The sequence below is a fragment of the Lynx rufus genome, unplaced genomic scaffold, assembly GCF_022079265.1.
Source record: "Lynx rufus isolate CCGP_SWC_20201006 ecotype Redwood Valley unplaced genomic scaffold, mLynRuf1.p SCAF_34, whole genome shotgun sequence".
In the NCBI taxonomy this organism is placed as follows: domain Eukaryota; kingdom Metazoa; phylum Chordata; class Mammalia; order Carnivora; family Felidae; genus Lynx; species Lynx rufus.
Genome location: NW_025814850.1, coordinates 3,753,969 through 3,779,556, shown reverse-complemented (window position 1 = coordinate 3,779,556; position 25,588 = coordinate 3,753,969). Strand labels below are relative to the sequence as shown.

The window sequence follows — 25,588 nt, the reverse complement described above, 5'->3', positions numbered from 1 at the left end:
AAGGGAGACACCGAATCTGAAGCAGGCTCCAGGGTCTGAGCTGTCAGTACAGAGACCAATCAATGTGGAGCTTGAACCCACAAACCATGAGACCATGACCTGAGCCAAATTGGTTGCTTAACTGACTGAGCCGCCCAGGTACCCCCATATATCTTTTTGAATTACTGTTTTTGTATTCTTTGGGTAAATATCCAATCGTCTGATACTGGATCATATAGTAATTCTATTTTTAACTTTTTAAGGAAGCTCCATACTGTTTTCCATAGTGGCTGCACCAACTTGCATTCCCACCAGCAGTGCACAAGGATTCCTTTTTCTCTATATCCTCACTAACATTTGTTTCTTGTGTTTTTGAATTTAGCCATTCTGACAGGTGTGATGTGATATCTCATTGTGCTTTTGATCTGTATTTCCCTGATGATGAGTGATGTTGAGCATCTTTTCATGTGTCTGTTGGCCATCTGTATGTCTTCCTCCCCTAATTTTAATGTATGTATTAAATTATAAAATTTTGAAAATTCTATACTCTGCCAAGGAATGGAAAACCCTTTAATAATAATATGATAGCTTGATCTACATGGGGACTGAATCAGTCATGATACTTAAAAAAATACTTGTGATGTATCAGACGGTTTTGCATTTCCTTCTTTTTGGGAGTTTTTGATGAATCAGATAGTGACCACCAAGATGTAAGGGAAAATGAGGAAAGACTGTGTATCTGGGAATGTGGTGGGCAGAACAAAGGTATGGCTGGTGGTGGTGGTTTTCTCTCTCGCTCTCCTAGTACTACTGGGACTAGAGGGTGAGTAGATGACCCCTTCTTGATTCTCATAGGTGCTTCCAGACATTTCTTCGTTCCATTTTCAAAATGCTCAGTTTTGCATCACGTATTATCAGATTATACCACCCACTACCACTCCTTGTTGCTTTAGTTAAATTTCAGCTCCTGGCTTTCTGCTGCTCTAACTGTACTCCTGTCATGATTCTTGTGACTTTAGCATTCATGTAGATGATCCTTCCAGTACTCTGATCTCTCAGTTCCTGTCTTCCACAATTATTTCACCTTTCCTCAGTCACTTGTCCCTTTTTCGTATTCTCAGTATGAAAAATTAATTCTCAATTAATTTATTAATTATTGCTAATTTCTTACTGTGCCTTATTTGGAAATTAAACTTTATTGTAGGTATTTGTGTTTAGGTAAAAACAATATATACTGGGTTTGGTACTCTGTAGTTTCAGGCTTCCATTGGGGGTCTGTGAACAGGTCTCCATGCATAAGGTGGGGGAATACTGTGTGCCATTCTCCAACCATCACATTCCTATCTTTCAGGCTCACTCTGACTCTAATAATCCTTGGACGCCACCAGGATCTTCAGTCTACCTTTTTTTTTTTTTTTTTTTTTAGATGTCACTCACTGTCTCTCATACTTATTTCCCACCCACCTACTCCGTTTGTTACATGGTCAATAATTAAAACCATTCCCTTTCATTTCCCCCCCAGTTTCCTTATCACATTTTCAGTTCATTTTACTTTCTTGGCTAAGTCATAATCTTAGATTAAATCTAGATCTCTGCATTGAACACAGCTAGAGAAAAAAACCACAACCATGCTTCCTGGTTTCACTTTAAATTCACTGTCCTTTCCTCAAGGGATCCTTGAGGCTGCCCAGCAACTTTATCAGGTACCCCTGGGCTATTAATTCTTCCATTCTCCTAGATGACTGTTATATAACAATACCTCTATCCTCAAACCTCTAGCATCTTCTCTCACATCCTTGTTCTCAGTTGATTATGCTGCTTCCTGTTTCACTAAGAAAACTAAAGCAATCGAGAGCAGCTGGCTGGCTCAGTCAGTAAAGCATATGAGTCTTGATCTCAGGGTTGTGGTTTCAAGCCCCACATTGGGTGTGGAGCCTACTTAAAATCATATATATATATGAAATAATAAACGCTTATCTATATATCAAATAATAAAAGAGAACTCAGCAATCAGATGATTTCCATCTTAAAAGTTTATATATATAATATGGATATTAAATAATAAAAGAAAACTCACAGCAATCAGATGATTTTCACAAGCCTCTACAACCACATCTACTTACTTGGTCTTCATGTAATTAAGCCCAATTAGTCTGTCATGTCTCCTATTATTATAAGTATATTCTCAGGACAGACCCTGCCCTTGTAAATCTCATCTCCTTTATCCTACTTGAGAATATTGTTTCAGTAATTCTCCCCTCCAGTGTGATCAATTTTTGCTTCTCTACTAGATTATTCTTATCAGCGTATGAACATGCCTTTATTTTCCCCCATCTTCAACCCTTGTAACCCCTTTGCCCCTCAGCTACTACCTCATTTCTTTTCCCCTTTAAAGCATACTCTTTGAAAGAGTCCTCTCTTCTGTTTGTCTCTGTTTTCTCTCCTCTGTTCTCTCTTGAACTCACTCCAAGGACATTATTTCCTTACCATACTACCCAAATGGCTCCTCTTAGGGTCGTTAGTGTCCTCCATGTTGGAAAACCTAATCAGCCATTCAGTACTCCTCTCACTTCACCTGTTGGCAGTATTTGTCACAGCTGATTACTCATTCTTCTTTTTTTTGAAATTTATTTTGAGAGACAGAGAGAGCGAGCAGGGTAGGGGCAGAGAGAGAGGGAAAGAGAGAATCCCAAGCAGGCTCTGCACTGTCAGTGCAGAGCCTGATGGGGGGCTGGACCTCATGAACCTTGAGATCATACCCCGAGCTGAAATCAAGAGTCAGACCCTTAACCAACTGAGCCACCCAGGCAATTACTCATTCTTCTTTTGGAGTACTTTTTTCCACTTGGCTTTTAGGAATCTAGCCCCACCTGGTTATCCTCTTTGTGACGACTAGAGTGATCCTTTCAGAAAGGACTTTACATCATGTCATCTCCCTTCTCAAAACGGTCTCACGGCTTCCCATCTCAGAGCACAAGCCAGAGTTTTTACAATGATTTAAGGGCCCTCTATTTCTGCCCCCCTTCCTTGACCCCTCTGATCCCCACTTCTTTCACTTTGCTTTTTCTGCTTTAGCTTTATGGGCTTTCCCACTGTTCCTTGAACAATGAAGCTGCTTCTTACTTCTGAGCCTAGGTACTTGCTTTTCTCTGGCTGAAATGCTGTCCCCTAAGATATTCATTGGCTTCCTACTTTCATGCCTTCAGATCTGTATGCACAAGTCTCCCTCTCAGTAAGGTCTTTCTTGGCTACCCTATCTGTTCCCTGCTTCTCTTCCCTAACACCGTACTTCACTTTTTCCCCCTACTTTACATTTTTTTCCCCTTTAGTACTTATCACAGATAACATACTACATATTTTACTTATTTATCTATTTTATTGTCTCTCCTTGACTAGGATGTAAACTCCATGAGGAGCCGGATAAATAACCAGGATTTATTTTTTCCTGTTTTTTCACTGCTGTATCCCTGTTGTCTCTGTTTTCAGCCTGGAGGAGAGCTTAGTACATAGTAAGCATGCATGCAGTATATATGTGTTGAATTCATGGATGGAGAGACAAACGGATAGATTGGACAAGAGAAATACAAGTTCATTTCTCTTGGTTTGTCCTTGCAAGTTCATATATGTATCATAGGATTGAAAGACTCGAGACATCTTTTGTCAGATTTATGGGGAAGGGACTTCCTGTACTATTTTTTCTCTTAGCTTGGAGAGGGTTATGTAGTATTTGATTGATCCAGCAGATTAAAACCAGTCAACTTTTTGATAGGTCAAAAAATTATGAAACAATTCCTCCTTTCATGGTTTATTTAAATAAAGCTTACTGTGCTTAATTAGGTACTTTGATAACTTAAGAAGCTGTTGGTGAGTAAGCGCCATAAGGAAGACATGCCTTCTCTCCTTTCCTTTCCTTTCCTTTCCTTTCCTTTCCTTTCCTTTCCTTTCCTTTCCTTTCCTTTCCTTTCCTTCTTCCCTCCTCCCTCTCTTCCCCCCCTTCTTTCTTTCCTTCCTTTTATACATATAGCATTGTGCTTGTTATTGTGAGAAATAGTTCAAAGAATGATAAGATACCAATCCATTCCTTTCAGTCCATCCATGAAATTTAGGTTATAGTTGATATAGGAGATGTATATGTGGCAAATAAAAATATAAGGCAAATGATTAATGCCAGTTGAGTAGTAAAGACAGTTACAATGGTGGAGACCATACTATACCAACTAGTTGCTAAGTAAAGATTGAGCTCATTAGAGAAGACCTCGAAGAGGTAACATCGAGTGGGTTGCTGGGGAAATCTGCATAGCCACCTAATGTCTTCTGAGATGGCTATTTGTCACATGGTTTCATTGGATTTTTAACATGGTTTGAATTCCAGGAATGTTGGACATGGACATACCACATTCAGCAGTAATGAGTATAACATTTCAGAAGTAAGTGATTTTAAAGTACTATCTCTGTTAAGAATATTAATACTTGCAGTTAAACTTCACGGTATGAAAATGACCCTGATAATTGTAACAATGTAATATAACTAGCAATGTAATAAATAGCACATCCACTGTAACTCAGATAGAAGTAAAAAAAAACTGTGAAAATGCGAGGAATTATGAAAATTGGTTGGTATGTGATGTGGAAGTCTTTGATTTAAAACAGGCTGAGGCATCTTTTGTTTACAATAGTATTTTTTTGAGAGGCGATGTTATAGGGTGCTGAAGACCACGGCTCTTGAGTTAGGCTGTCCGACTTCAAATTCTGACTCTGCTATTTGTTGGCGGTTTAATCTTGGACAACTTGATCTGAGTCTTTATTTTCCTCATCTGTAAAATAAAGAGAATGATAATTCCTTAAAAAATATCTGTAAGGAATAAATGAAATAATTTATGTTAAAGTGTTCATCATAACGTCTAGTGTATAGTAAGCATTTAATAACATTGGGAATTGCTGCTATGTTAGTAGTTCTGTTTCTCTGGGTTTATTTGAATAAATAAATATAACTAGATTTCTCTGCCTTTTATGTCATTTGTTTTGGATTTCTCTACTTCTTATACCACAAAAGGTAAAATTAAGGGACAGTGTGATCTCCTGTGAATTACAATCTACTAACTGCTTTTTCTAGTTTTTGTACACATATATGGCTTGGGGAATATCTATTTGGCATTATACTGTGTTACATTACAGGGATAACCAGGTAGGTAAATGTAATTAAGTCTCTTAAGCAGGCATATGATTTTTTTCTTATCTTTTTTTTTTTTTTTTTTGGCAGGAAATCCTTTTGTGCTCATTCATACTTGTTCATCAAGACCTTTGAGTCCTCAAGGGCCGAATTTACCTCTAAACTGAAAAATGGAAAGTAAAGTACCTTTATTCTGCCAGGTATTTTTTTCAAAAATAGTTTCTAAAGGCTTCTTCTTCTTCTTCTTCTTCTTCTTCTTTAAAAATAGTTTACATTAAAAAATTAGTTTATATTTATCTCACACCCTTAATCAGTAAGCAGATTCATAGAGCAATATAACTATAGGATCTTTTTTTTTTTTTTTTTTTTTAATTTTTTTTTTCAACGTTTCAATTTATTTTTGGGACAGAGAGAGACAGAGCATGAACGGGGGAGGGGCAGAGAGAGAGGGAGACACAGAATCGGAAACAGGCTCCAGGCTCTGAGCCATCAGCCCAGAGCCTGACGCGGGGCTCAAACTCACGGACCGCGAGATCGTGACCTGGCTGAAGTCGGACGCTTAACCGACTGCGCCACCCAGGCGCCCCAACTATAGGATCTTTTAATAACTAAGGTGAGTTTTGAGTTCTTTTAGTGGGCATATAATGAACTTTCATCCCAGCAATATCAAGAGGTATGTTGAGAGTATTTTGCGGGGTAGGGGACTGGGATAATTTTTTAGGAGAATAAAGGATTTAAACCTACATAAACGGTTGTAGGTAACATAATTAATGATGTGGGAGTCTAACCAGAAGGTAATCTAAAAGATACCAAGTTTCTCTAGCCTTCTTCCCTGTGATTCAGGGGATGTTCTTATCCATTGGCCGGTATTGTGTCAAACAAAAAACAAACCCGGACTTAGTAAGGAGAGACTTTATTTGAAAGGATTATTCTAAGGGAGGAAAGGGACTATTTATTGAAATAGGAGAGGGAAGGCTGTGACCATAAGATCTTCAAGGAGCTCAAGGGCTAGGCAAAAATGGCTTTTCTTTCATGGAGAGGAGTCAACAAGGCTAGGAACTGGATTTGGGGAAGTGGGATGAAAGAGTGGCATGATGAGATAAACAGATCAGAGAATATTGTAGGGGCCTGGAGGAAGGAGGAAAGCTTAACCACAGTTTGGCTAATAATCCTTTTGTTCTAATTAATCAGTGGGGTTAAAACAGTTTAGCTAATCATTTCGTAGAGCAAAGAAAAGGAATTTTGAAGGTATTTGGCCTTGTCATAGGTAAACAAGGGGGGCATCTGTGAGTTTTATCTAAAGCTTATGGGGGGGGAAGGGTGATTCTTTGCAGCAAGCCATTTTCCAGAACACAAAAGGGTAAAGGGATTCCTTTAATCTTCACTGTTTTCCAGGAGCACAAGGCTCAGGAAAAATTCAACATTGTCAACTGAGAGTCTTAACCTTTTAAATTTATGCTTTCAATGGATCTGGTGCTACCATATGACATGTACCTATACTGTAATCCGAAAGAAATTAAAAGAAAATTTTTTTAACGTTTATTTATTTATTTTGAGAGAGAGCACATGTGTGCTAGAGAGAACATGAGTGGGAGAGGGGCAGAGAGAAGTAGAGAGAGGATCCCAAGCAGGCTCTGTGCTGTCAGCAGACAGCGTGGTGTGAGGCTGGATCTCACAAACTGTGAGATCATGACCTGAGCTGAAATCAAAAGTTAGGGGCACCTGGGCAGCTCAGTCGGTTAAGCATTCGTCTTTGGTTCAGATCATGATCTCATGGTTCTTGGGTTCAAGCCCCACAACGGGCTATGTGCTGACAGCTCAGAGCCTGGAGCCTGCTTTGGATTCTGTGTCTTCCTCTCTCTCTGCCTCTCTCCCACTCATCTGTGTCTCTTTTTCTCTCAAAAATAAATAAACATTAAAAAAATGAAAAACAAAAGTCAGATGTTTAACCAACTGAACCACTCAGGCACCCCCCCACCCCCGCAAAAAAAAAAAAAAAACAATTTCAAGGCTTCTTGCTAAGTACCAAGATGTGTGATATGTCTACTAACCTGTTCCACTTTTTTATACCTAATACTTAGTTGATTGTATCCTCATGAGCTCATTTGGAAGAGCTGATTCTTAAAAGTTAAAATAATTAACAGTATTAATATATCATACCAGTTTGTCTTCCTTAAGCTGTGTAGTTTATACTTCACAGACGGTTCACCTTTAACCACAGAATTTCAGAGATTATTTTCTTCCTTTTCTGTATCATCAAAGTTTCTGTTCACTATTTGACTGCTTCTGTTCATCTGGTCTTTGATAACAGGTTTTGTGCCTCTCTGTCTTTTTAGATCTTCCTCCTTTTATTTTCCTGGTTTCTGTTTTGAGTCATTTTTCTCAACATCTCTAGGAAACTTTTCATCATTCCTAATAAATATTAGGGCAGCAAATCAGATTGCCTTTTTGAAGCAGGTTGTTAAAGGTGTGCCTCTGTTGTAAGATGAATGTATGCAGACCCTAAAAGTCACTGAAATAGTTCCCTTAATTTACATTTTGTGTAGAAATAGAGATTCTCTAAACCCCCTTAGTGATCTGCTTTATACATTGCCTTTGTAATTTGTTCAGGGGTTAAAAACTAATGTACCTTTGATCAGCTAGATGCAGTCCAGTTGTTTTAAGCAAGCAGCCATGTTTTTTTTTTTTTAAGTTTATTTATTTTTGAGAGAGAGAGAGAGAAAGTGAGGATGAACAGTGGAGGGGCAGAGAGAGAGAAAGAGAGAGAGAATCCCAAGCAGGCTCTGCACTGTCAGCAAGGAGCCCGATGCAGGGCTCGAATTCGTGAACTGTGAGATCATGTCCTAAGCTGAAACCAAGAGCTGGATGCTTAACCCACTGAGCTACCCAGATGACCTGCAAACAGCCGCATTTCAAAAGAGTATATTTCTCACTTCGTTCCTCTTTTTCTAAACATGTTCATTGCTCCTAGGCTCTAGTTCCTTTTTTGGAGGGGGAGGTGTCTGTTTAGAAGCAATATAGCTGCTTTATTTTTTTTCTCGATAGACTTTTATTTTTTAGAGCAGTTTTAGATTCACAGCAAAGTTGAGTGGGGAGTTCCCATATACTCCCTGCCTCTATACATGTGCAGCCTCCTCCACTATCAACATCCTACACCACCGTGGTACATTTGTTAACAATCAATAAACCTACACGGACATATCTTTATCACCCAAAGTCCATACTTTACATTGGGGTTGATTCAGTATTGTGCATTCTGTGAGTTTGGACAAATGTATAGTGACATGTAGCCATTATTATAGTATATAGAATAGTTTCACTGCCCTACATATCTTCTGTGCTCTGCTTATTCGTTTTCCCCCTCCTCCACTGACTACCGCTGGTCTCTGTAGTCTTCATAGTTTAACCTATTCAGAATGTCGTATAGTTGGAATCATATAGTATGTAGCCTTTGCAGATGGGCTTATTTTACTTAGCGATACGTATTTAAGTTTCCTCCGTGTCTTTTCATGGCTTGATAGTTCCTTTCTTTTTAGTGCCAGATAGTATTCCATTTTCTAGATGTACCACAGTTCATGTACTGAATCTACTGCCATTCATCTGCTGAAGGGCACTGTTTTTTTCCCCAAGTATTGGCAATTCTGAATAAAGCTGTTTTAAGCATCTGTGTGCAGGTTTTTGTGTGGATATATGTTTTCTACTCCTTTGGTAAATACCAATAGGTGTAATTGCTGCCAAATATGGTATAAGTATGTTTAGTACTGTCTTTCAAAGTGGTTGTACCATTTTGCATTCCCACCAGCAATGAATAAGAGTTCCTCTTGCTCCACATCCTTGCCAGCATTTGGTTTTGTCAGTATTTTGGATTTGGCCATTTTAACAGATGTGTAGTGGTATCTTGATGTTTTAATTTGCACTTTCCTATTGACATGATGTTGAACAAATGATCTTTTCCTTTGCTTGTTTGCCATCTGCACGTCTTCTTTGGTAAGATGTCTGTTAAGATCTTTTGCCCACTTTTAAGTTGGGTTGTGCTTTTTCTTATTGTTAAGTGTTCTTTGTATATATTTTTGAATATACAGAATAACAGTACTTTGAGTACAGCCCATTATCAGATATGTCTTTTGTAGGTATTTACTCTCAGTCTGTGGCTTGTCTTCTCATCCTCTTGATAGTGGATGTAGAGAAGAGTTTTTATTTCTTTTCAATTATTTTTTTTAAATTTTAGTTTATATATTTTTAATTTGCATCCAAGTTAGTTAGCATATAGTGCAATAGTGATTTCAGGAGGAGATTCCTTAATGCCCCTTACCCATTGAGCCCATCTCCCCTCCCACAACCCCTCCAGTAACCCTTTATTTGTTCTCCATATTTAAGAGTCTCTTATGTTTCGTCCCCCTCCCTGTTTTTATATTAGTTTCACCTCCCTTCCCTTATGTTCATGGAGAAGAGTTTTTAATTTAATGAAGTAAGTTTAAAGATGCCTTAAGAACTGGATTCCCCAACTGTTAGGTATGTTCACGAATGCTGGGCATTTTATAGCTGCATAATGCACTAAGGATAGTTGGTGACGTTTAGAACATGTACCTAATCTGAACGAATGCACTGATAATTAAATCCTTTTCAACAAAATTCTGTGTGGTAGCATCACTTTAGAGAAAATATTTATCTACAATGAATTATTTGACCTGGAAGGTCATACTGAACTTACTTGTGCAAAGAGAACATGGTTGACTGTGGCTCTTGGTTACTCCCCAGGCAGAAGAAAATAGCGATTTATCAGATGAAGGCTGTAATTCTCTTGCAACCAACTTGCCATCGAGACATATTGACAACAAGAAAGACATCAAGTTTTCTCAAATGACACAGAAGACAATTTCACACGAAATTAGGGGTTTGAGGCTAGAGCACAAAAAAAGGTAAGTTAAACTCTGAACTCACTTAATTGAATTACACTGCTGCAAGCTTGAGAGAACCAAAAATGTAGCTCCTATGTTCTCATAAGGTGCTAAATGTGGAGGATCATGCATATTTGTGGCCTTTCTTTTGGTATAGTTTTAACTCCTAGGTAGCCGTTCTTTTCATTTTTTTTCTCATTTCTCTCACAGCTATGTGGAAGCCTCTAAGCCACCATGGGCTTCTAGTTATAGCAGAGCAATTATCCATATGCCTGCAAGTTTGTCTTTTTTGACAAAATAATGTATTTAAGTCTACAATGTGAAGATTTAATATATGTTTACATTGTGAAATGATTACCACCTTTTACTCATTTCACATATTTACCTTATTTACTTACCTATGTTGGTGAGAACACTTAGGTTCTACTCTCTTAGCAAATTTCCATTGTGCAATATAGTGTTATCAACTATAGCCATAATGTTATGCATTAGGCCCACAGACCTTATTTATCTTTTAACTGAAAGTTTCTACCCTTTACCAGCCTCTCCCTTTTCTTATTTCCCCCACCTCCATCCCCGGAAACCACCCTTCTACTCTCTGTTTCTATGAATTTGGCTTTTTTAGAGTCTACATATATATAAGATCATCCAGTATTTGCCTTTCTATGTCTGACCTATTTTACTTCACATGATGCCCTCAAGGTCCATCCATGTTGCATGGCTGGGTAGTATTCCTGTGTGTGTGTGTGTGTGTGTGTGTGTGTGTGTGTGTCTGTGTGTGTGTGATGACACATCTTTAGCCATTTATCTGTTGATTGACATTTATATTGTTTCCATACCTTGGCTGTTGTGAATAATGCTGTGATGAATCTAGGAGTGCAGATATCTCTTTGAGAGTGTTTTCATTGCCTTCAGATATATAGCCAGAAATGGAATTGCAGGATCATATTGTAGTTATATTTTTAATTTAAAAAAAAAAAAATTTTTTTTTTTTAACGTTTATTTATTTTTGGGACAGAGAGAGACAGAGCAAGAACGGGGGAGGGGCAGAGAGAGAGGAAGACACAGAATCGGAAGCAGGCTCCAGGCTCTGAGCCATCAGCCCAGAGCCTGATGCGGGGCTCGAACTCACGGACCGCGAGATCGTGACCTGAGCCGAAGTCGGACGCTCAACCGACTGAGCCACCCAGGCGCCCCTATATTTTTAATTTTTTGAGGAAACTCCACATTGTTTTCCATAGCGGCTGCACCAGTTTACATGCCCACCAGCAGTGCACAAGTGTTTCCTTTCCTCCACATTCTTGCCAATACTTGTTTCTTGTCTCCTTGAAAACAGCTATTCTAACAGGTGTGAGATGATACGTCATTATGGTTTTGATTTGCATTTCCCTGATGATGAGCGATTGTGAGCCATTTCATGTACCTGTTGGCCATTTGTATGTCTTTTTTTGGAAAAATGTCTATTCACGTCCTTTTAAAATTGGATTATTTATGTTATTGAGTTGTATGAATTCCTTGTATATTTGAATATTAACTCATCAGATATATGGTTTGCAAATATTTTCTCCCATTCTATAGATTCCCTTTTCATTTTGCTGATGGTTTCCTTCGCTGTCCAGAAACTTTTTAGTTTGATGTAGTCCCGCTTGTTAATTTTGCTTTTGTTGCCTTTGCTTTTTGTGTCAAATCCAAAACATTATTGTCCAATGTCGAAGAGCTTACTATGTTCTACAAGTGTTACTATTTCCTTTTCAAAATTGCTTTAGCTCTTTGAGGTCTCTTGTGATTCTGTACAAATTTTAGGATTATTTATTCTACTTCTGTGCAAAAAATGCCAGTGGAATTTGGACAGGAATTGCATTTAATATATAAATCACTTTGGGTAGTATAAGACATTTTAAAAATATTAATTCTTCCAGTCCACAAACACAAAACATCCTGCCACTTATTTGTGTCTTCTTCAGTGTTTTTCATTAATGTTTTATGGTTTTCGGTGTACTCATCTTTCACCTCCTTGGTTAAGTCTGTTTCTAAATATTTTGTTTTTTGATGCTATTGTAAATGGGATTGTTTTCTTAATTTATCTTTCTGATAGTTTCTTGTTAGTGTATAGAAATACAACTGATTTTTGTCTATTGATTTTGTAATCTGTTTGACTTGGGTACAGATCAGAGGTTCCCATGATCCCTACTCAGGTTTAATTAATTGCTAGAGCATCTCACAGAACTCAGGGAAACATTTATGTTCAGCAGTTTATTAAAGGACATGACTGAGTATACAGAAGAATAGTCACATGAAGATATTCATTGGGTGAGGTTTGGGAGGGTCCCAAGCGCAGGAGCTTCTGTCCCCATGGGGTTGGGGTGTGTCACCCTCCTAGTCTGTTGATGTGTTCACCAAGCTAGAAGTTCTCCAGAGAGAGGAAGGGGACTGGAAATGGAATTAATAATTGATCCTACCTACATGAATAAGCCTCCATAAAAATCTCAATAGTATAGGCCTATTCAGAGATCTTCCAGGTTGGTAAACACATCCACATACCAGGAGGCTGATGTCCTCCCAAATCCTTGGGGACAGAAGCTCCTGTGCTAAGATCCTGCCAGACATTGCCCTATGTATCCCTTCATCTGGCTATTCACCTGTATCTTTTATCATATTGAAGAAAGTAAACTGGTAAACATATGTAACTATTTTTCTAAGTTCTGTGAGCTCTTCTAGCAAATTAATCAAATCCAAGGAGGGTCTTTTGGGAGCCTCTCATTTATAGGTGATGAGTCCGAAGCACAGGTCACAATCTGGAGTTGTGATTGGCACAAGTGGGGTGGGAGCAGCCTTGTGGGACAGATCCCTTAACCTGTGGAATCTGACAGTCTATCCAAGTAGATAGTGTTAGAATTGAGGTAAATTGTAGGACCCAGTTGGTGCCACACCCAGTTGGTGTGGCAGAGAATTGCTTGGTGGTGGGGAAGAATACCTGACACATCTGGTGTCAGAAGTGTTGTGAGTGTGGTAGTCGTGGAGGAGTAAAGGAGAAACACAGAAGAAGAATGGGTTTTTCCCTATCACATTTGGGGTATCACATGTGGGGTATCACATTTACTGTTTTGCCTATGTTGAACTATCCTTGAATTCCAGAAATAAATCCCACTAGATCATGGTCTATGATCCTCTTAATGCACAATTGAAATATTAGTATATTGTACTAATACTGTACAATATTAGTATTGTACTAATTAGTATTAATATTGTATTGTACTAATATAATGTACTATTGAAATATTGTGTTGAGAATTTTTGCATCTATGTTTTTTAAAAAAAAATTTTTTTTTCAACGTTTATTTATTTTTGGGACAGAGAGAGACAGAGCATGAACGGGGGAGGAGCAGAGAGAGAGGGAGACACAGAATCGGAAACAGGCTCCAGGCTCTGAGCCATCAGCCCAGAGCCTGACGCGGGGCTCGAACTCCCGGACCGCGAGATCGTGACCTGGCTGAAGTCGGACGCTTAACCGACTGCGCCACCCAGGCGCCCCTGCATCTATGTTTATCAGGGATATTGGACGGCAGATTTCTTTTCCTGTAGTGTCCTTGTCTGGTTTTGTTACCTGTAATGTTGGCCTCATAAAACAAGTTTGGAAGTGTTCCCTCCTGTTCAGTTTTTGGGAAGAGTTTGAGAAGGATTGGTGTTAATTCTTAAATGTTTAGTAGAAATCACCAGTGAAGCCATCTTGGACTTTGTTGGGAGGTCTTTGATTACTGATTCAATCTCCTTACTAATAATTGGTCTGTTCACATTTTCTTTTTTTTTTTTTTTTAATTTTTTTTTTTTCAACGTTTATTTATTTTTTTTGGGACAGAGAGAGACAAAGCATGAACGGGGGAGGGGCAGAGAGAGAGGGAGACACAGAATTGGAAACAGGCTCCAGGCTCTGAGCCATCAGCCCAGAGCCCGACGCGGGGCTCGAACTCACGGACCGCGAGATCGTGACCTGGCTGAAGTCGGACGCTTAACCGACTGCGCCACCCAGGCGCCCCGGTCTGTTCACATTTTCTATGTCTTCATGATTCAGTCTTGTATGTTTCTAGAAATTTATAAATTTCTTTTAGGTTATCTAATTTGTTGGCATATAATTGTTCATAGTAATTTCTTATGAGCTTTAGTATTTCTGTTATCAGTTGAATGTCTCCTCTTTATTTCTGATTTTGAGACTTTTCTTTTTTTCTTAGTCTAGTAAGATTTGTCCGTTTTGGTTATTTTTTCAAAAGACAAACTCTTAGCTTCTTTTATCTTTTCTATTGTCTTTTTAGTCTATATTTCTGAGCTTTGTTATTTCCTTCCTTCTATTAACTTTGGGCTTAGTTCCTTTTTTCCTTCCAGTTCCTTGAGATATAAAGTTAAGTTGTTTATTCGAGATCTTTCTTTTTTCTGTTTTTTTAAGTTTTATTTTTTAACGTTTATTCATTTTTGAGACACAGAGACAGAGTGTGAGTGGGGGAGGGGCAGAGAGAGAGGGAGACACAGAATCCAAAGCAGGCTCCAGGCTCTGTGCTATCAGCTGTCATGTGAGATCATGACCTGAGCCGAGCGGACTCTCAACCAACTGAGCCACCCAGGTGCCCCTCTTTTTTTCTTTATGTAGGTGTTTATCTCTATAAACATTTTTCTTAGAACAGCTTTTGCTGCCTCCAGTAAGTTTTGGTATATTGTGTTTTCATTTACTTTGTCTCCAGGTATTTTTTATTTCCCTTTTGATTTTCTCTTTGACCAATTGGTTGTTCAGGAACATATTGTTTAATCGCTACATATGTGATTTTTTTTCAGGTTTTTTTCTTGTAATTGATTTCTTGTTTTATACCTTTGTGGTCACAGAAGATGTTTGATATGATTTCAGTCTTCTTAAGATTTTAAAGACGTGTTTTGTGGCCTAACAAATTATCTATCCTGGAGAATGTTGCATGTGTGCTTGAGAGAATGTATATGCTGCTGCTGTTGGATAGAATGCTCTCTATATGTCTGTTAGGTCCATTTGGTTTCCAGTATAGTTGAAGTTCAATGTTCTCCTTCATTTTTCTCTAGTTAGTCTATCTACTGTTGAAAGTGGGGTATTTAAGTGTCCCTTACTATTGCTGCATTGCTGTCTATTTCTCCCGTCAGATCTGTTAGTATTTGTTTTATATGTTTAGATGCTGTAATATTGGATACATAAACATTGCAGTTGCTATATCCTCTTGATTAATTCACCCCTTTATCATTATGTAATGATTCTTGTTTGTCTCTTGTTATAATTTTTGGCTTAAAAACATACATTGAGGGGCACATGAGTGGCTCAGTCGGTTGAGCGTCCGTCTACAGCTCAGGTCATGATCTCACAGCTCGTGGGTTTGAGCCCCGCATCAGGCTCTGTACTGACAGCTCAGAGCCCGGAGTCTGCTTCGGGTTCTGTGTCTCCCTGTCTCTCTGCCCCTAACCCACTTGCATTCTGTCTCTGTCTCTCTCAAAAATAAATAAACATTAAAAAAAAAACAAAACATACATTGATGGGAGCACCTGGGTGGCTCAGTCAGTTAAGCGTCCAACTTCAGCTCAGTTCATGCTCTCACGGTTCATGAATTGGAGCTCCACATGGGGTTCTGTGCTGACAGCTCAGATTCAGATTCTGTGTCTCCCTCTCTCTCTCTGCCCCTCCCTCAATCATGCTCTCTCTCTCTCTCTCTCTCTCAAAAATAAACATTAAAAAAAACCACGTATTGAGGGGTGCCTGGGTGGCTCAGTTGGTTAAGTGACTGACGTTCGCTCAGGCTGTGATCCCATGGTTCATGGGTTTGAGCCCTGTGTTGCTCCCTGTGCTGACAGCTCAGAGCCTGGAGCCTGCTTTGGATTCAGTGTCTCCCTCTGTCTCTGCCCCTCCCCCTCTCACTCTCTGTGTCTGTCGCTCTCTCAAAAATAAACAAACATTAAAAAAATTAAAAAAACAAAAACCAAAAAATATTTATTGAAATTTATTTTGTCTAATATGAATATAGCTACATTTGCCCTCTTTTGGTTTCCATTTTCATGGAATATCTTTTTCCATCCCTTGACTTTCAGTCTATAAGTGTCCTTAAAGGTGCAGGGAGTCTCTAGGAGGCAGCAGATATTTGGTTCTTTTTTTTTTTTTTCTTTTAATCTATTCAGCCACTCTGTCTTTTGGTTGGAGAATTTAGTCCATATACATTGAAGGTGATTATTGATAGGTATGGACTTAGTATTGCCATTTTGTTGCTTGTTTTCTGGCTTGGTTGCTTGTTTTCTTTGTTCCTTTCTTCCTCTTACTCTCTCTCTTTGTGATTTGATGATTTTCTCTAGTGATGTACTTAAAATTATGTTTTTTAACTTTTAAGTAATCTTTACAACCAATGTGGGGCTCAAACTTACAACCTCGAGATCAAGAGTCGCATGTTCCACTGACTGAGGCAGCCAGGTGCCCTTCTAGTGATATACTTTGATTCCTTTCTTTTTATCTTTTGTATATTTACTGTAGGTTTTTGCTTTGTGGTTACCATAAGGCTTATATAAAACATCTTATAAGCCTATTTTAAACTGGTAACAACCTAACTTCAAATGTATACAAAAGTTCAGCATTTTTACACCTCACTCTCATTTTGGTTTTGATGTCACCACTTATGTCCTTTTATATTTGTGTATCCATTAACAGATTATTGTTGTTATAGTTGTTTTTAATACATTTATCTTTTAACCTTTATGTGAGAGTTATATGTGATTTACCTTCCACCATTACAAGATTTCAGTATTCCGAATTTAACTATATGTTTACCTCTACCAGTGAGATTTACACTTTCATTTGTTTTCATGTTACTAATTAGCATCCTTTCATTTTAGCTTGAAGAACTCCCTTTAACATTTCTTTTTTCTTTTTTAGTGTTTATTTATTATTTTTGAGAGAGAGAGAGAGAGAGAGAGAGAGAGAGAGAGACAGTGTGAGCAAGGGAAGGGCAGAGAGAGAGGGAGTCACAGAATCTCAAACAGGCTCCAGGCTCTGAGCTTTGAGCACAGAGCCTGACATGGGGCTCGAACTCATGAGCTATGCGATCGTGACCTGAGCTGAAGGTGGACGTTCAACCGACTGAGCCACCCCGGCACCCCCACTTTAACATTTCTTATAAGGTCAGTCTATCTAGTGTGATGAACTCCTTTAGCCTTTTTTTTTTTTTTTTGTCTGGGAAACTATCTGTCTTTCGGTTCTGTAGGACAGCTTTGGGGGGGTGGAGTACTCTTGGTTGGCAGGTTTTTGTTTTTGGTATTTTTTGCCCCCAGGATTTTAAATATACCATACCACTGCCTTCTGACCTGCAAGGTTCCTGCTGACAAATCTGGTGATAATCTCATGGAGAATCCCACTATTCCTTTATGTTCAGTGACAAAAGGCAAAATAATTATTTCTAGAACATCGCAATAAAACTTGTCACCTAGGAAGGAATGGGAGATGGTGGAAGTGTTCCTTTACATTCTTTCATTAGCACTGTATAAACTAGGTTACCGGGGAGACACAATGCCCTAGAAGAATAGGGTACAGAACAAATGTTTTCACTTATTCATTATTTATAGTAAGTCATCCCAATTCTGTAAAATGTTTGAGGCATCTCATAACATAAACACACTTATACTTTAGAAAAATAATAAAGGATTTGAAAAATCATGTAGTAATGTGGAAATCATAATTGTTCCAGAAATATGAAGATCTCAATGGAGATATATGGGGAGAGGATGGGTGATATAAAGTAGCAGTAGATTCTAGATTATGACTCACTTGTGTGTTATAAAATCAACTTAGGAGGTCACTAACCGGTATTTTGTTTAAAAAGAAATTCGAATAGTATTGAAGACACTAGAGTGTTTTTCACATAATAAGTATTACTTTGTGAAATTACTTCAGTTCTCTCTCTTTGTATATGTGTACTACATCTCAATAGAAATGTATTTTATACTCTGGGTCGTAATCAAAAGAGTTAAAGTCCTTCCCTTTGTGAGTGGAGGACTGCAGAGGAGACTAATAATAGGGCAGATTCAGGGGGGCTAAGAGCAAGGCAATGGCACTCTGAGGGCAGGAATTCATGGGATTGGACTTAAAGGGATAGAGAGTCAAAAGGGCAAGGTACCTGCTAAGGAAGGGCAGTGAGGTAGGTGCATGATAAAAATTACCTCTACATCACAATTTTGCTTGGGGCCAAATTCATCTGAAGATGTTACAGATTCAATCCATTCATTGTCCTTTGTATTACTTAAGTAGCCCTTGTATAGCAGGTTACTGTAAAAAGAAGGAGCCACTTCTGCTAAAGAGCTTTTAATTTTGCTTTTAGTTCCTTTATAAGGAAGAATAAGGTATTTCTTATAAAATGCTGAGTTATAGACCAATTGATGGGAGTTCTGAATAGGAACAAGCCTGTGGTTGTTTGCGTAGTGACTATCAAATTTATCTACACGTTAAAATCACCTGGCTGTCTTTTTTAAGTTTTAATTTGAATTCCAGTTAACATATAGTATAATATTGGTTTTAGGTATACAATTTAGTGGTTCAACACTTAATCTGTTGAAGTTAATCTGATCAAGTCTTTAAAATTCTACAACCATGGTGATATAATTAGCAAAATCCAGACTGTGGAAAATCTATAGGACAAATTGCCTGGCAATAGTGATAATGAGGATGATAAAAGACATGGAAAAAGAGCCTATAGATAAAAAAGAGATCTAAAAGACACATCAGTCAACAAACTGTAATGGTGACCTTACTGAATCCTGATGCAGAGTGTTAATAAATTTTGACATTTATGAAACAATTGGAAATTTGAACACTGACCATGTTTGATGATACTAAGAACTTATTGTTAAGTTTTAGGGTGTCATAATTGTGTTTTAAATGTGTTTTTTTAAAAGAAAAAACACCTTGGGGCACCTGGGTGGCTTAGTCAGTTAAGCGTCTGACTTCTGCTCAGGTCATGATCTCGCAGTTTGTGAGTTCGAGCCCTGCGTTGGGAGCCTGGGGCCTGCTTCGGATTCTGTCTCTCTTTCTCTCTCTCTCTCTCTGCCCCTCCTCTGCTTGTGCGCTGCCTCTCTCAAAAATAAACATTAAATTTTTTTTTCAAAAAGAAAAGAAAAAACACCTTGTAGAAATTAATATTAAAATTTTCACTCATGAAATAATATGATGTTGGAATTTGCTTCAAAATAATAAGAAACGGGAGTAGGAATATAGCTGAAATAGGATTGCCTATTATTGAAGCTGGGTGATGGGTACATGGGAAGATTGTCACATTATTCTTTTTAACGTCTCTTTATTTTTGAGAGACAGAGACAGAGCATGAGTGGGGGAGGGACAGAGAGAGAGGGAGACACAGAATCTGAAGCAGGCTCCAGACCCTGAGCTGTCAGCACAGAGTCCAGTGCGGGGCTCCAGCCCATGAACCATGAGATCATGATCTGAACCAAAGTCAGACACTTAACCGACTGAGCCACCCAGTCGCCCCAGTCATCACATTAGTCTGTCTACTTTTGTGTATGCTTGAAATTTTCTATAGATAAAAGATGAAAAACAGAAAAAGTAAGAAAAAAAAGCAACTCAGGAATTATTCCAATTTTCTGTGCAATTTAGGTATGAAACATCAATATTCCTCTGTGGAGAAGAGAAATCCTCTGATTTTTCAGGAGAGAAAAAGTTCAGAAGAAAGAAAAGTTTACAAGTACAGTTGCATACTGAAAGAACTGAGGTACATATGATCTGAAAATATTTTACTTTTGAGCGTTGTTTTTAGCTTTCAAACATTCCATCACATTTTAGTCCAAGTATGGAAATGTCACATCAATCAAAATCATTTTTTTTTTGAGAGAAGAGAGAGAGTGCGAGCAGGGGAAAGGGGCAGAGGGGCAGAGGAAAAGGGAGAGAGAGAATCCTAAGCAGGCTCCACACCCAGCATAGAGCCTGAAATGGACTTGATCTCATGACCATGAGATCATGACCTTAACTGAAATTCGTGCAGACACTTAACCTACTGAGCCACCTAGGTACCCCTGAAATGTCACAATCTTAAATGTTTCTTCTTCTTTCTCTTCCTTCCCCTGTTCCTCCTCTTTTTCTTCTTTTTCTTCCTCCTCCTCCTCGTCCTCCTCCTCCTCCTTCTTTTTTTTTTTTTTTTTTACAAAAAATGTAACAAGGAACCCATTCAGAAGAATATGACATTTTCCCCTTCCTTCTGCATTAGATCTTTATTTTTATTACTATGCTCTCTGTTAACACTTCTGCTGTTGTAACAGTGACCCTGAGCATTCCTTGGCTGTGGCAACATAACTTTAATCTTGGCCCCCGTCTTGCTCTATATATGGTCTTCTCCCCTGTGTTTATATCTCAAGTCTCCTTCCATTTTTATAAACACTTCATTGTATATCTCATCTTGAGATCCTTAACTTTGTTCCCTCTCCACAGACCGTTTATCCAAATAAAGTCACATATACAGGTTCCAAGGATTAGGATATGGACATATCTTTTTGGGGCCACCATTCAGCCTGCTTCATTCACTATATGATGTACTTAGATATACTGTCTATCTCATCTGGGTAATTTCTCCCATCTGCTTTCTAGGTTATCTTTCTCCAGCTGAATCTAATCTCTAGTTTAAACTGTCTATTGAGAATTTAATTTCAGTGCCTATATTTTTTACCTCTAGAAACTTTATTTGGTTCTTCTTTTTTTTAATTAAAAAAAAATTTTTTTAACGTTTATTTATTTTTGAGATAGAGCAAGACAGAGCATGAACGGGGGAGGGTCAGAGAGAGAGGGAGGCACAGAATCTGAAACAGGATTAAGGCTCTGAGCTGTCAGCACAGGGCCCGATGCGGGGCTGGAACTCATGGACCGCGAGATCATGACCTGAGCCGAAGTCGGACGCTCAACCGACCGAGCCACCCAGGCGCCCCTGGTTCTTCTTTTTAAAAAGAATTTTTTTTAACATTTATTTATTTTTGAGAGACAGAGAGAGACAGAGCATGAGCAGGGGAGAGGCGGAGAGAGAGGGAGACACAGAATCTGAAGCAGGCTCCAGGCTCTGAGCTTTGAGCACAGAGCCTGACGCGGGGCTTGAACTCACAAACCGCCAGATCATGACCCGAGCCGAAGTCAGACGCTCAACCGACTGAGCCACCCTGGCACCCCCGTTTGGTTCTTCTTATAATCTGCCTTATGTCATGTTTTTTGGTCATGTTCTTTAGTTGTTTCAAGACTGATACCTGATAAAGATAATACAAAGTCCCTGGGGGATCTAAATCTTCTGTTTATTGCTTTGTCTGCTTCTCACTCATTAACTTATGTCCTTGGGTGCTTTGTACTTTTTGTTTATTTTCTCATATATTGTTGATCTAAATCTGTGGGAATCTCACGTGAGTCTGGATCTAGAGTATTCTCCTCCAAGAGAATTTGAATTCTCTTCTGCACTGCGCTTCAGAGATGTGATGGACATGGGACAACTTTAAATGACTTTTTTGGTTTCTGTTCTCCTACCCCACATATTTAGTGTAGATTTGAGTTCTGTACTCATGTGTGGGTAGATCTATCACCATAACTAATCCAGAGGAGTACTCTTTCTTCTCTCTCTCTCTCTTTTTTTCCAGCCTGGAGCTGAGACAAAGACAGATTTTACTCTGCATACTTCTGTGCTTCAAAAGGGGCCTAGACTCCATGTAAACAAGGTTCTAGACTCCACGTAAAATTGAAGACACCTATTATTACAGTCCTCGTTTTCTAAAGTGATGCTTTTCTGTCTACCCAGCTACTTGCCACTTTTGAATCATGCTTATGCATACATGTTAAGTGGATAATTTTCTCAATCATGAGGATGATTTAAAGCATAAGTACCTGTGTTATTTGAAGAACTGTGTTGATTCTCCACATTATTTTGCTCATATAGTCCAAGCCCATATATGTAGCCTGGAATCTGGTGCTCTTCTCTTCACTATACCATAGATTTGCCCTGCTTTGTGAAATCCACTATTTTAAATTGACACGACATTAATTAGATGATTTAGTTGCATACTTAGAAAAACATGACTCTGCAAAAAAAATTCCATAGTTTATTTAAAATTTTAGTGTAGGGGCGCCTGGGTGGCGCAGTCGGTTAAGCGTCCGACTTCAGCCAGGTCACGATCTCGCGGTCCGTGAGTTCGAGCCCCGCGTCGGGCTCTGGGCTGATGGCTCAGAGCCTGGAGCCTGTTTCCGATTCTGTGTCTCCCTCTCTCTCTGCCCCTCCCCCGTTCATGCTCTGTCTCTCTCTGTCCCAAAAATAAATAAACGTTGAAAAAAAAAATTTAAAAATTTAAATGTCCTTAGCCTCTTTTTTTTATGATGAAATTGATACCACCATACATTAGGAATTTATATTATATTTTGATTTTTATTTTAATATCCTCGTATCTTTCTCTTTTGTTGGGTTGCAAGATGATGACCATGACCTTGACTCTATTCTTGAAAACATGGCAATCAAACTTACAGCTGAGGAACTTAATGATGTACCAGTTGCTTCAGATGCTTCAGATGTACCAGTTGATGGTGAGTGATTTAGATATCATTATGCCTTCATGAAAATTTGGGTTTTGCAGCTGACATTTTTTATAGGACTTATGTAGCTGAAATAAGAATTATTTTTTCTCTCAATATATTAATCTAAAGTTGATACTTATTCGTTTATTTAACAAATATTTACTGAGCACTATATATCATGTATTCTGCTCAGTGCCAGAAATACAATGACCACGAAATACAGACATAGTCCTTGACCCAAGGAACTTAATGTCTAGTGTATCACAATTCTTAGTATTCTAGTAGAGGCTGAGAATGTTGCGGGGGCCTCAGTCAGGTTAGTAGTTTTCACAGGAACAAGGGCTTTGGTTTCAGCCAATATGAATGACATTTTTGCTACTTCTATATAGGCATGGGTCATCATATCCTTGGACCAGACTTCACGATTCAAGGTCAGTATTGTATGTATTAAATAAAATATTAGGATTGAAGTGTGATGTATCACAAAGTAATCCCCACTTTAAATAAACCAAAAAAGAATATATTTAGCTGAGCACAATCCACTGAGGTCAAGCAATATCACCTAGAAACATTTTACTGAATACTGCCTCTTACCTGAAAAAATATTTTTTTCACATGATTCATATACTATTTAGTTATGTCTTTGCCATGGGTTTTATACCCTTCTGATAGGGTGAGTTTTTTTTCCCCAAAAGATATTTTTATTGAATCATTCCTTAATTTTCAAATACTACTGTGTACCAATGAAAAACATGTAGTTAGTTTTTTATTTGCTTCTTTTCTTTATGCTTTTAAGTTTCCCTGGGACATCTGGAAAAAATAATTAAGTGGGACTATCAACAATTGCCAGAGGTTATTTTTAGCTTCAGAAACTCACTTGGGGATGTCAGATAAAAGGCAGAATAGGAACCACCGAAAAACTCTCTCCTCCATAAGAGCAATGAGCAAACGGGCAAAAATTGTCAAAATTAACATTTTCAGAACTGGAAATTAACCAAAGGTTTGCTGCAATCTGGGAGGATTTAAGAGAAAAAAGACTGAATCTCAGTAAGAATAGTGAGCTTTGTGATATTTTAATTTGCCCTATTCCCATCCTCTGTCTTACAGCTCCGTAATAGCCTTGAAAAATAACATTTTCTATTTGCAGTGAAAACTAGTAGCCTGGAAACCACTGGAGGGAGCAGAGGGGAACTGGAGCTCCTTCAAAGCCTTATTGCCTAAGAACTGTCATTATTTGGTCCGTTTGGTGGTTCCTTGGAGTGAGGCTTTATATCTGTCTCCCTTTATGTATGAATTAATAAATGAATAATTCATGAGTATGGAAAGATGAATCAAGAGATAAACTGAAAAGAGCAGAAAAGAATAAGAAAAAATAATAATTATTTGGAGTCATAAAGAACTAATAGCAATTACTGCAGTGGTGGAGTAATAATTAGTCAGCAGCCATACTGAAATGGACGCAGTGATTAGAAAGAAGAGGAGAAAGTATGTTAGTAAAAGACAAGAGATGAGAATTATGGCCTTTACTTCTTTTACTCTTGGTACCTGCATGAGTCTTGTCCCTGCCAGAACAAAGATGAACACAGAGAGCATCAACTGTCCTGTAGAGTTTATGAACTAGTGTGGCATCATAAAATGTTTTTCCTAGACTCCGAGTCCATTTTGCAAATACAAATTGAACCTCAGAAAGCCTGAAATTAAAAATTAAAAATAGGGGCGCCTGGGTGGCGCAGTCGGTTAAGAGTCCCACTTCAGCCAGGTCACGATCTCCCGGTCCGTGAGTTCGAGCCCCGCGTCGGGCTCTGGGCTGATGGCTCAGAGCCTGGAGCCTGTTTCCGATTCTGTGTCTCCCTCTCTCTCTGCCCCTCCCCCGTTCGTGCTCTGTCTCTCTCTGTCCCAAAAAAAATAAATAAACGTTGAAAAAAAAAATTAAAAATGGACTCAAATAAAATAGTGGAAATACTGGACTCTGCCTTAAGCTTTTTTACAGTATGGGTACTTTATGTTTTCATTCTAAAGCTCTATCATTTTCTGGATCCCAACTAAGTCTTTTTTTTTTTTTAACAGCTAATGGGAACTTTGATGTTGGTATCTTAATGGATGGAATGGATGGAATAAAAGCCAAAACAGGTAATAGAATAACAACTAAGAGTAAGATGCTACTAGAAATCTAAGAACCAAATTCTTTCCACTAAATTACAATATAATGCTCTTTCCACATCATGATTGCATGGACTTTTAAAATCTGTCTTACACATCTTATAAAAATGTTTATGTATAAATGCCTACAGTTAGATAATAGATTATCAGAACTTTTAGCAATAAAACTTCAGTGCTCTTTGTTGTTTCCCAAGTCATTATCTGAAATCTCTGCCAATAATTAGCATACCTTCTTTTATGGCGGAAAGCTAACTTCCAGTTTAACACAGTAAAAAGCGAAGGAAAGTTTTGGTAAAGTTAGAGGCGATCTCAAAGCAATAAAAGTGCTGAGAAAACTATTTAGATCAGCAATCTGTATCATTCTAATGTACTGCAAAGTTTATACTCATAATCGCATGCTCTGTTGCCCTGCCTATCATTCAGAGATTATACTAGAAATAACGAGAAACCTCCTCTGTAGGCCCAAAGGCCTATTTTTTAGGCTGGGTCTCTTTTCATTCAGCAGTTAGCTGTAATGCTACAAAGGCAATTTTTTTTTTTAATTGTGTGGAATCACGACATCATTCACAATAATACCAGAAGTCTCCCTTCTTTTGCTTTGAAGGAGAGGTTGAGGTCAATGACATGAAAAAAGTTCCAGGAAACATGGGGATAGAACTCAAAGATAAGAAACAGGGAGAGTTGGTGAACAATCTGCCAGTCGATGGTGAGAATTTCTCTAACAATTCTATTTCATATCTAAGTGAAAAAGATTGTCCAAAAAAATCTTTTACAAGGTAATGACTGTTTTCTCTTATGAAG

The 25,588-nt window shown here is 38.3% G+C and overlaps 1 protein-coding gene and 1 pseudogene across 1 annotated transcript in view; both read left to right on the top strand.

The window, feature by feature from the left end:
• Window positions 1-25,588, top strand: part of LOC124522185 (leucine-rich repeat-containing protein 37A2-like) — a 334,305-nt pseudogene that overhangs the window by 152,962 nt on the left and 155,755 nt on the right.
• LOC124522177 (uncharacterized) overlaps window positions 1-25,588 on the top strand; it is a 130,818-nt gene that overhangs the window by 39,515 nt on the left and 65,715 nt on the right. The window contains exons 6-12 of the mRNA XM_047093476.1: window positions 4,352-4,406; window positions 5,240-5,349; window positions 9,908-10,068; window positions 22,526-22,636; window positions 23,017-23,058; window positions 24,695-24,757; window positions 25,392-25,493. Of these exons, the coding sequence (XP_046949432.1) occupies window positions 22,561-22,636; window positions 23,017-23,058; window positions 24,695-24,757; window positions 25,392-25,493 (283 nt within the window). The 5' untranslated portion in view covers window positions 4,352-4,406; window positions 5,240-5,349; window positions 9,908-10,068; window positions 22,526-22,560. The remainder of the gene's footprint in view (window positions 1-4,351; window positions 4,407-5,239; window positions 5,350-9,907; window positions 10,069-22,525; window positions 22,637-23,016; window positions 23,059-24,694; window positions 24,758-25,391; window positions 25,494-25,588) is intronic.